Genomic DNA, 12401 nt, shown 5'->3' on the forward strand with positions numbered 1-12401 from the left:
TTTGAGTAGGATAAATTATAATTTTATAGATATTTTATTATAGCTAATAGAGGGCGCCACATATGCCACATGTGTGGCATAAATTTGCGCTTAACTTTTTTGCTCTTTAAGTTAGCTCTATTTGTGTTAAAAAATATTAAAGAAAAAGAAAAGGTATACTTGTTAGTAATCTTAAAATTTAACTTTTTTCGAGATAATCGCATTTTATAAGTCAGCTGCATAATAATTCTTAGTTTGATATTTGTGTTTATTAGTTTATTCTTATTAAAACAACTCAAAGATGATAATGTAACATCACAAAATGCTTTGTTATGTGTGCTAAATGTCTTATTGGAGAAAAGATTCTTCATCTTCTTTAGGTGCCGTGTCCGTATTCAGACGTTGGCCATCATCATGTTAACAATTTCCCTTTTCTATCGCTTCCTAAGTTTCTATAATGGCGGTGTATTACTTTTTCTCAATTTTAAAATGTTGAAAACCCAAAATATGTGGTTTATGCAAGATGGTATACCACCACATTCTAGAGAGAAGACAGTTAGAACATACTTAAATACAACTTTTCTAAACGTTGAATTGGTCGTGGTAGTCATATTCCTTGTCAATGTGGTGAAAAGAATACTTATTATTCATTACGTAAATTGTTTACCCATTTTTATTAGGACAAATAGAAACTAGAGCACAGGTATTGAATTACACATAATGTGTCTTGTTTCATAATACTTTTGCTACAAATCTAACCTTAAAGACTAATAACGGATATTTTTATAAATATAGTAAACACACAGGCAATTTAGTTCAGCATAATATTAGTTCGTTAGTAAATCATAACAGTCCATTTGTTTGAGATGTAAATATAGTTACTCGTAAGCTGTAACGTAATCATATAAATAAGTAATGTCATCGATAGGTTATTCCGTGTGTATATAAGTAACCAATGAACGAGATACATCACAGTTTAATACATTATTTAACCTCTGCGACAAGATGTAGTTCCAAAATATACCATAAGATTTGGATATGTATCCAAAAGAATATCATCCATTATACATAATAGCCACCACGTAGCCCAGAATTTAATCCGCATGATTTTGGTATATGGGGCGCATTAAAACAACGTGTCTATTCCATAAACATTCGCAACCAACTATGGGAAGAAATAAATACTGCAGCAGTTTCTTTAGAACCAATGGTGCTATTTAATATGAGACGATCTTTTATGGAATATATTGACAAATGAATTAAACAAAATGGTGGACATATCGAACACTTACTTTGACAAAAAGTTATGTTATTTAGTTTAACTATTTCTTAATTTGGTTTGTAAACAAAATGTTTTGATTATAACTTTAATTTAACATAACACGTAAAATGTTTTATGTATAATCCTATTATTCTCTTATTTTGTGAAATCCTATTATTAATTATCCTACTGATATATTTATTTTATTTAATATTTCGTTAACTATTAACTTTAGTTAAAGGTATTTTATACAAAAATTCAGAAGTATTAATGTTTTTGTCTATTTTATCTTCGTTGCCTGGAGTAATTGTCTTAAACCTGAATTATGCAGCTAATTTTTAAAATGCGATTATCTCGAAAACTATTGAGTTCTGAAGTTATTAACAGGTATACCTTTTTTTTGTTAAAATAATGTATCTTTAATATTTTTTATTCCAAATACAGGTAACTTAAAGAGCAAAATAATTAAGTGCAAATGTATACCACATATGTGGCATATGTGGTGCCCTCTATCTGTTACATCAAAGTGGGCATCAAATTATAATTTCTTATATTTAAAAGTACCCACCTGTAAATTTTTATATATAAATGTTTACAAACGTGAAAGTTATAGCGAAAAATAATATTTTAAATTTGCACTTTAATACCCTGTATCTTTCTTAATATCTACATTTTATTAAAGCAATTTGGCTTAAATCGTAATATTTTAAAGTGTAGAATCTACTGTTTCTTTTTGTACAATTACTTAAGGACCACCCTGTATATATTTACACTTCTCCAAGAAATTAACGCAGCACTTCAATAAATCAATTTTATTTGTAAACAGGCAAAGAATAAAAAATAAAACTTCACCAGATTTATTCTACATTTTATTAGTAATTATAACAATTTGTCTAATCATCAGAAAATGTTGAAGTACAGGAGAAAAAAATTAAAACGGAAAATTCCTAAAAAATAATGATAAGAAAAGTAAACTAAGATAGGAAAAAAGTCTTAATAACGAGTGTTTCCACCTCTACTACGTATAACAGCCTCATATCGTTGGCCCATACTTAAAATTAATTGCCGTATTTCATTTTGGTCTAGTTCTCTCCAAATCTGGACCAGCCTCTCTCCCACTTCCTGTAAGTTGTTTGGTTGGATCGGTGTCGTTCTTAATCGCCTACCAAGGATATCCCAGAGATTTTCAATCGGATTTAAATCCGGACTATGTGCTGCCCATTTCATAGTGTTAATTTCTACCTCTTCTAGATAATTTCTGACGATCTGTGCAGCGTGAAGTCTGGCATTATCTTGCATTAGTAAGAAATTTTCACCGATATAAGGAGCGAATGGTACTACATGTTGCTCCAGGATCTCCAATATGTACCTTTCAGCTGTAACAATTCCATATGACCACTAGGTCCGTACGTGCGTCCGTACGTGCGGTACGTCAAAGAAATACCACCCCACACCATAACGGATCCTCCACCAAAAAAGTGGTGTGTGAGAAGTTACACTGACTATATCGTTCGTTGGGTCTTCGCAACACACGAACACGTCTGTCGTTATTGTACAAACAAAATCGGTATTCATCAGTAAATAGCACTCGTTCCCAGTCAGCCTCTAACCAATTAACGTGTTCTCTGGCAAAATGTAGTCTCCCCCTTCGATGCTCTGCAGTTAATAGGGGACCTCGGGCGGCAATCCTAGGTGTTAATTTGTATTCCCTAAGTCGCTGGCGACAGTATAATTTGTATAGCATGCACGTCTCGAAGCTGAATTTGTAGACTTCGATGTGTTCCAAAACGTTGTCGAAGAGCAGAAATTCTTAAAAATCGATCTTGAATAGGGGTAGTTATCCGGTTTCGTCCTTGCCCTGGTCTGCGAGTATGATCCCTGTTTCGAGGAATCTTTCTAACACCCGTGAGACGGATGTATGGGACACATTATAACGACGACCAATTCTTCGGTAACTCCAACCTTCTTCTGACAGTATCACTGCTTGGACACATTCATCTCGGGTTAAATTACGTGATTGACGCTCCATAATAAACACAATTAACACTAATCAACAATTAAACAGTAGCCGAATAAAATTTGTGAATACTTGACAATTAGTATATTTATAGAATTATACATGTGTTGCTTCTTTTTGTTTTGTTGCAAAAAAAAACTATAGCGATAAAATACAGTCAATAAATACCTATAGAGTGTACGAATAGCATATACAAAGGGCTTGCAAAATATTACATTACAATGGAAATTCTTATTAACGCTAATAAAATATTTTAATATTTCAAAGTGGTGCGTTAATTTCTTGGAGAAAATGGGTATATATATTACGTATAATATTCACCCCTGTCATGGAAAGGGATTCACCTACAGTAGCTCAAGTACTCGAGTTCACCTCTTCTGCATCTTGGATGCTCTTAGATTTCGGTTTTGCGGGCATGACGAGTTTCATTGATCTATTCGTGGCCATAAAACAAAAAATGGAAAATCAACTGCAAGAAGAGTAAGATGGCGGCGAATCTTTAAGAGTAGGCAGAAATTCTTACATTTTCCTAGGTTGGAAAATTTTTCTGGTGCTTTCTTTGCGAAGGATTTCACTTATTCTGTGAGAAAGCCGAATATACGGAGGAAGGCGAGAAATACAGAAGGACTAGGATGCGAATTAGATGCACGTGGACGTGTTATAAGATTCATTTAAGTCCGAGATAAGGATCTGTTGAAGATAGGTAATACACAGAATTATTTCGGGTTGGATGGTGGTGTGATGAAAGGTGTAAATAACGATTTTAATGGCTGGGTATTGGTACACTGAATGACCCGGTCACCGGGGAAGTGACCGAATATTTTCTTATATAAGATGATCGGTAAAAGAAGGAAGGTTTTTTGATCGTGGACTAGATGATAAAAATATTAACAAGTGCGTTGAGCTATACTTTCGGTTTAAGGGATCTGAATCTAGAGCTGCGTATTCGAAGGCTCTCATACACATATCAACAATGTTTAATTATGTTCAAATTCAAATTGTTACAAATCTTGTGAATACTAGAGAAGTGATGTGCCTCGCGACCCAAAACACTAATTTAGATCAATGTTATACTGGAATATAAATACATATTAGCAAAAACACGATTATTTCATTTATTATTGTCGATACTTCGACTATGCATATTTTCAATGCTATTTTGTAGTAGCTTAACGGTAACGCGGATCGAAATATGCAAATCTGTGAATATGTCTATTTATTACTATATTATCTTATAAATTTTTCAATATTTCTATATCTACATACACGTCATTTATAAGTTGAATTACTACGGGCATCAAATCAAACTAAATTTATGTCCGACGTTAAATTTCAACAGGGAAAATAAACCATTTACAAAGGAACCTAAGCAAAGATTATTTACAACATAGGAAAGATGAGCACGTAGACTAAGATAACATTCTGCCGACAATGGAAAGAAAAATTTTGATTTTTCTCTAGGTTGATTTTTCTCTCCAGAAAATTTCACGTTATTGAAAGCAGAGGCTTTCACGTCCAGACTCAAAATTATCAACTTTTGTCGTCTGGGTTTGGACCGTATCTTTCCTAGACGGCCGGTGGATTTATCTGGTCTTATAATTTGCGCACTTCTTCGTATTTCCGCAAATCCACATATATCGCTAGCTTGATTTCGTCCCTAACGGTTAACCTCCAAGATATTCTAGTAGGTTCCGATGTTTCGTTCATATTTTTCAGCATTTGTACCTAAAACTTGATCATCTGTCCAATGTCAACAGTCTTCAGTTCTAGATGATCTCTACATAAAATTACGTTTCTCCTGCATATTTTTTTTAGAGGAAATAGGATGTTGGGCTATCCTATTCTAACATCGGAAAAAAAACAGAAATAACTTGAGATTTTAAAAATTTATTTTGTTTTTGACTATTTTCATATTTCGAGCCGCGTTACCGCTAACCTACCACAACACCACATTGAAAATTTGCATAGTTGAAGTATCGACAATCATAAATTACATCATCGCATTTTTGCTGATAAGTATTTATATTCCAGTTTATCATTGGTTTCTTGTTGTGGATCGCACTAGTCTTTACACTGTTATTCAGTAGAAAGCGAAAAAATAGTTTAATACTTATGCTATACTAGAATCTAAATCAACTGTCCCAAAAAAATTTTGTTTTTGTCCCGCACTTCATTTTTCCAAAGTTCATTTTTTTACACGTTACTCTTACTTACTTAAACCTTCTACATCACACTTTAAATATTGTACATTACACTTTAAATATTGTACATTTTGGTTCAGTTCCGATGAAGGGTTACTAATTTTCCCTCCTTATCAATAATAATGTCTTTTTCCTTTGTTACTGTATAGCGGCCTGAACACAATTGGATCAAGTTTTCAGTTTATTTCGTTACTAACTAAAACCTTATCTCCCAGGTCCCCAAAAGCAAACAATAGAAAAGACAAAAAATAAAGTCATTGATATCGGAAAGAAGAAAATACAAGAATAAAAACGAACAACAACACAAAAACGTAAATAAAACAAACAAAAGATGTGCAGAAATAGAAAGATTAGAAAAACAACATGACAGTTTTAAAATATACAGGAAAATTAAAGAAACAGCTGGCATATACAAAAAAACAACAAAATAATATTTGAAAGTACAGAGAAAATAAATAGATGGGAAAAATATATAAAGGAGCTGCTTGAGGACGACGAAAGCATGGAGACAAGTCTTAAGATTACTAACAGAGAACCACATTGATATACTAGTAGAATTATTCAATGACACTTATTATAAGTCCATCCCAATAACCAAAAAACCCAACGCAACGAAATATGAAGAATATAGAACGATCAACTTGATGGAATATGTTTTAAGTCTTCTTGTGAGTGATACATGAACGTGTTTACAAAAATTATACGATAGAATAACAGGAAACCAACTGGGATTGAGAAAAGGCATTGGCGCTTTCGTAATCTCATAGTAAGTCGTGTCATTTGATATTGATCTCTGTCAACTGTATAGCATTCTAATTCTAAAATCTAAATGTGAAAATAATGTTCCTTCAGATAGAGCGCAGCCTCCAAAATTTCCCCTATGCGTGATAATGCCAATCCGGCGTTCTCGATTTGGTTGTTCAGCTACTTTGTTTGCTTATATATATATATATATATATATATATATATATATATATATAAAGCATTCATATAGCAAAGCAATCATCATAAAGCAAAGATTCATATTTGTTATCAAATATGAATCTGTATTTCGTTTATTATTGTTTGTTTTACTCTTTTCTATTGTAGATTTCTAAAGTTTCTGTTCGGTGAAGGGTTTCTTCTCACTTAGCATTTGTAATTACATCTGCTAAAAATATATTTTTCTTTGCTTTTACTTTCTTTGCTGATTGTTTCTGATTCTCATCTGATAAAACAGGAGAAAACTTGCTGTGGAGATGATCCCTCACAACAACCAGTTAATTTTAGGTGGGAGTGCTGAAAAATGGGAACCAACGTAGGGGCGAAATCAAGCTAATGATATATGTGGATTTGTCGACATATAAAGAAGTGCGCGCCGTATAAGACCAGATAAACCCACCGGCCCTCCAAGAAAGTTACGGTCCAAACCCGGAAGACAACATTTGATAATTCGAGTCTGCACGTGGAAGCTTTTGCTTGTAGTAACGTGGAAATATTTATAATAATTTAAATATTAATTAGTTTGTTAAACAGTATTTAAATAATAAGTACTGACACCCGTTCGAAGTACTCGTTCTGACACCAAACATTAGCAAGCCAAAACTAATCGAATTTTCAATAGTTCTCCAACCCAGTCTTCTTAGGTTTGCTTCTCCTACTGCTTCCACGAGGTTGCCACTTAGCAATACTTCATTTGGGGTAATTACCAATCTGTTAGCCAACTTAGTCCCGTCTCTCTTAAAACTGACCCCACGTCCCTAGCAATATCATCTGGTCCAACTCCTATAACTTATTACATATCATATTAACTTTTTTTTTGAACTTCTTGAGATCTTCGTAGTCTGTTATTTTTGCGACCATGGCTGTTACTGTTTTCTTTAGCTTAATTGGTTTTCTGTCAAATTCTTCATTCAATAACCTGTCACAGTATTTTTTCCATCGCATTTTGTCATTCTTTTTCTGAATTAGTATTTTATTATTTTCGTCTCGGACAGATCTAATCTAATTAAAATGTTTCACTTTCTTTGCTCAATGTTTTTCTATTGTATATCTTTCGCTTGTTTTTGGTGACCTTATAGTTTTGAAGATCTGTGTCTGTCACAGATCTAAAGTCAATAAATTTCACTAGATTAAGAAAATTCAAGCATTTAATTCCTATTTGGATCTAGATACTCATACTTTATATAAAATTTTGTGTTACAGAGAAAGTGAAGGCAAAGGGAAAGAACAAGGAGCGAAAGATGACGTTGTTGCATCTTAGTGATTATACAGGGATAATTGATGGATATTTATTATTACAATGGATAAATTATTCACTTTTATCAATTAAAAATAATGGTATCAATTAAAAGTAATAATAAGTTTTATTAAAAATAGTATATATATACATATTTATTTATTTTTTAAAATATTTGTTATTTTTGAGTTTTTCCATATTAAATGAAAATGTGAAAATATATTTTACCATTAAAATGATCATATATAATTTTTTTGATCTAAATTTTTAAATTCAACACTGAGTATAGGTATAAGACAATGATTTCAACCTTTCAACATTTTTAAGTATTTCAATAAAGAATTTTGTGATTTTAACACTTTCTTTGGTGGTCGAACTAGATTACGTTGTTGCGTATATGTTTCTACTACAAGATTTTTAGTATGATCTAATATATCCAATATATTATACAAAAAGATTCTCTTTTATGTTCTACATTTAAATTTCTAAATTTAAATGTCTCTTTAAATGACCTGTAACGTTATTTATACCTTATCATATCTAGTTTTGTCATGTGTACTTTCCACAATTTTTTATCATTTCATTTTCTAATGCCAACATGATATTAGTATTTAGCTACCCCAAAAACCACGGAGTAACTAGTTTGCACTGATTTTATATTGAATTACCACAAAACTCCAGAGGACGGAGCCCAGGTGCACCAGGTACCTCGGAGACCATCGCCGTCATGAAATTCGTGTTCAGTTACCCCAAAAAACCATCGAGCAGTAATATTGAACTCATTTCCGCCAATTATTTCCAAATTATAAATTTATTATTCTTCATCAATTCGAAATGCATTTTGGAAAATGTATTTTCCGTGTTCAATAACGCAATTTTCATTTCCACATCATCATTTTTGTTCACAAAATTTTCTGACACTCGTACAAATCGAATGCAAAAAGTTATGTATTTTCCGTGTTCAATAATGCAATTTTCATTTCCACATCATCATTTTGTTCATAAAATTTTCTGACACTCGTACAAATCGAATGCAAAAAGTTTCATTGAGATCCATCCTACTGCAAAAATTTGGTAGGTTTTTGGCTTATTACTGCTTCATTGCCTCCCCTAATTGGAAAACTACGACAAAAGATAATAACATGTTTTCAACAACTGCAGCAATCACTCTTTATAAATATGTCGAAAAATCTGCAAAATCGTTATGAAGCGGGATTATGTGCGTCGCAACGGTTGCAAATTTTGAACATAAATACAATGTTCACTTTCCATATTGTTTATTTTGGCGAATACTGAATTTTCTACATTTTTCGTACACGTATTTGCTTGTTTCTTTATATGATCTGTAACAATATGTATCTCTTTGTATAATTTTATTTGTCATGTGTACTTCTCCGCAAAGTTTAATTTCAGTTTAATTACTTCATATACATTTGCATTATAATTATAATCTATTCAGTTCGTTTTTTCTCCGGTAGATATGTTAAGCGTTTCTACTTCAACATAACTAAAACACGAGATCAATTTTGATAAAAAAATACTATTTATTTATTCAATATAACAATACTACAACACTACTATATACTAACTATATTATATGTATACTGTGGTTGTACAATAAATAGCTATCATCATAATGTCTTTAATCACCGGTCATATGCGTGACCTGTCATCGTGCTTTGAGAGCCCACCGTTATTTATTTATTGAAAAGATTAGTATTTGTACGATTTGTTGGCATAAATCGTATATAAGTGCATTATTTTTTGCATCCAAATGCATTATTTTTTGTTTTTTAGTTCTAAGCATTACCTGTTATATATAAAAAATATTTTTATTAATTTTGTTGTTCCTCTGTCACCTTCTCTAGGTACTGCCAAACTTTAAAACCTGTCAAAATACTCCTTTGGTTCAGTACATGTGGATATTTTTGTAATAGAAAATATGTCTGAAATTATCTTTAGAATTTGCTTTGATTTCTAAAATTTCTGAAAATCTAAATATTTTTTTCCAAAAGTCATCTTTTGGAATACTTTCCCTGGTCTGTGAAAATTTCGTCCACTTCTGTTGATATTATTAAATTTTATTTTAAAAACAATAAAACCATCAGTGTGAAAGTTCTAGAAATGAGGTCTGTATTATAAATTAAAGGAAGTATAAGTTCGATCACTGATCACACCACTCTGATTTCTGTCGTCAAATTACAATATAATATACATTATCCTCTTTAATTCGTACTGAATCATGCTGAACTTTTTAGCATTATGTGATTATTTTGATTCTACATGCTATGAGAAGAGTAGAAGAGAAGTAAGAAAAATACTAAAATAAAAGACCACAATTTTTTGAGTTTGAAAAATTATTTAAAAATTTTGTGAAGCTATAGTATCAGGAGAAGATAGGAACAAAAATATAAATTGATTGATAATTCTGAGCTTGTAAAGTTGATTAAAAATTGAATTTTTGGGATTTACTATCACCTTTAAGATCTCACCTCCTCTTGAATCATCTCTAGTAATTCGTAGTATATCTTTTAGGACGTTTAGAATGTCTTGGGACCATAGATCGTAGAGATATTTGTCATTTATTTCAAATATAGGTCAATTCTTCATTATAGTTTCCAGAGGAATGGGTTTTTGGGTTTCAGAAATGATGAGAATATTATTTTTCTAAAATTTCCGATTATGTACTGTCAAATTAGGCATATTCTGCTGTACTCTGATATTATTTGCTGATTCTCTAGCTTTACTTAGTGTTTAATTCTAAATATAATTATATACTCGTCTATTTCAAATGTCCAAATGTAGTTTTCTGAGATTGCACTCCAATTCTTTTGCCACTTTGAGTCATTAAATACACCATCTGATCCTTGTTTTTTCGTTGGTCATAATTTCCTCCAGCCAATTAAAAAGTTGCTGAAAAAATCGACAAAGTTTTGAGATTTGGTATCAGGAGAACCTGAAAATGACCTGCGAGATCTTTTATGTTCCCCTTTTCTTGCTCTTTTTCTTATGAATGCGAAATAATTATAACAACTCCTTCCATTACTTTCATGAACAGAATTTCCTGTGGCGTTAGATTTGAAGTATTCTTGTCTTAATTCAAATACCTTCATTAAATCATCAAATAGTTTCTTGGGAATCCCATTGGAATAGGATTTTTGCTTTCAAACACTATGTTAGTACTATTTTCCCAATACTATAATAATAATAATAATAATACCTAATAATATAATAATAGTACTAAAACTGTACACCCTTCTTCTTTTCCAAATACGACACCGTGTGATTCCCATTTTTCCTTGGTTATATACTTAAATAGTATTACTGATTCTGTAGGTTTTCTAAGCGTTTATTTCTAAATCTATAATATTTTCTATTTCTTCTTCTCATATATTTTTGTCATTTTATTTCGTTATATCTAGTGATTAAATTCTTTTCTTATATCCATTTTATAGACATTCTGATTTCATGCTGTTGTCATGATTTCTTCTTTTTGCGTTTATTATTTTCCCAATATCTTCGTTTTTTTTACTTTGTTTTCTCCATAGATATATTAAAAGCTACATTATCTATATAGAGTTATCTCATCGGTAAAAGGTGAAGTGAAGAGGTTGCAAATATACCGATCTGTATATCTCTCTCAAATCTTGTTTGGCTTCTTTTGGAGTGTCCCACTTCTATCATTTGTACCCACTTACCCATTTGTACTCGCTTATAATCATACCCGCGTGTGGGACAGAAATAGTTAGACCACTCTCAGTGACATTGGCGTTTCAACTTTATGCACAGACCGGTCGGTAGCTTGCCCAGTTTATTTCTTAATATGCGTTTTTCTTCCTCTATCTTCTTATTAAGCAATTCTGTCATCTGTTTTTGTCGCCGTGGCTTATGTCTCCTTGTTATATCTCCCCATCTTTTCCGTGGTCGGCCCACCGCCGACTTCTACCCAATGGCGATTTGTTTCATGCTGTCTTAACCACCCTATCCTCTGCCATTCTGCTTATATGATTTTTCCATTCTCTCTCAGTATCCACTCGCCTATCTTTTCCACCTTGCATATTCTTTTGATTTCGGCACATGTTTTTCGATCCCTCAGTGTGTCTCCTGTGATTTTTCTTAGTATTCGCATCTCTGTTGTCTCCAGCATTCTTCTCAATTCTTGTCTTAGTTTCCATTTTAATGTATTTGTTCCTCCAACATCCACATTGTTTTTTATCTCTTGCTTCTACATCATCGTAACTGGGTAGTGTGATATCCAAATAGTTAATTTCCATAATCTGTTTAATTCTGGTTCCGTCAATTTCCATTTTACATCTGGTCGGTTCTTTGCTGATGAGATCACTATTGTTTTTGTTTTCTGGGCTGAAATAACCATCTTTTGCTATTATGTTGAACTTATGAACCGATCTTTGTAAGTTGTCTTCATTCCCTGCTGTTAGTATGGCATGGTGTGCATAGCAGAGGATAGTAATTTCTTTAGTTTCCATCTTGTAACCTTTATCTCTTCACGGTTTTAATTATTTCACACATTATGATAATAAAGAGTAGATGGCTTAATGAGCCTTCCGGCCTTATATATCTGTGCCTGGGTCTATTTGGTTGTCCTTGCATATATCTTCAATTTTTTTATAATATCTAATGGTATTTGTTAATATGTCTTTAGATTTTCGTATTAATTTCATTAAATGCCTTATGTCCATGTTAATTTTTGCTTTATGTTTTTCT

The 12401-nt window shown here is 32.0% G+C and overlaps 1 protein-coding gene across 6 annotated transcripts in view; it reads left to right on the top strand.

The window, feature by feature from the left end:
* The window catches only part of LOC140447748 (lysosomal dipeptide transporter MFSD1), a 112052-nt gene that overhangs the window by 80998 nt on the left and 18653 nt on the right, over window positions 1-12401 (top strand). Inside the window, exon 10 of one of the 6 annotated variants that reach the window (XM_072540584.1) lies at window positions 7643-7925. The exons of the other annotated variants lie outside the window; for them this stretch is intronic. Coding sequence (XP_072396685.1) covers window positions 7643-7700 — 58 coding nt within the window. The 3' untranslated portion in view covers window positions 7701-7925. Of the gene's footprint in view, window positions 1-7642; window positions 7926-12401 lie in introns of those variants that run through there. 6 annotated transcript variants of the gene reach the window in all.

Source organism: Diabrotica undecimpunctata, chromosome 8 (genome assembly GCF_040954645.1).
Source record: "Diabrotica undecimpunctata isolate CICGRU chromosome 8, icDiaUnde3, whole genome shotgun sequence".
NCBI lineage: Eukaryota > Metazoa > Arthropoda > Insecta > Coleoptera > Chrysomelidae > Diabrotica > Diabrotica undecimpunctata.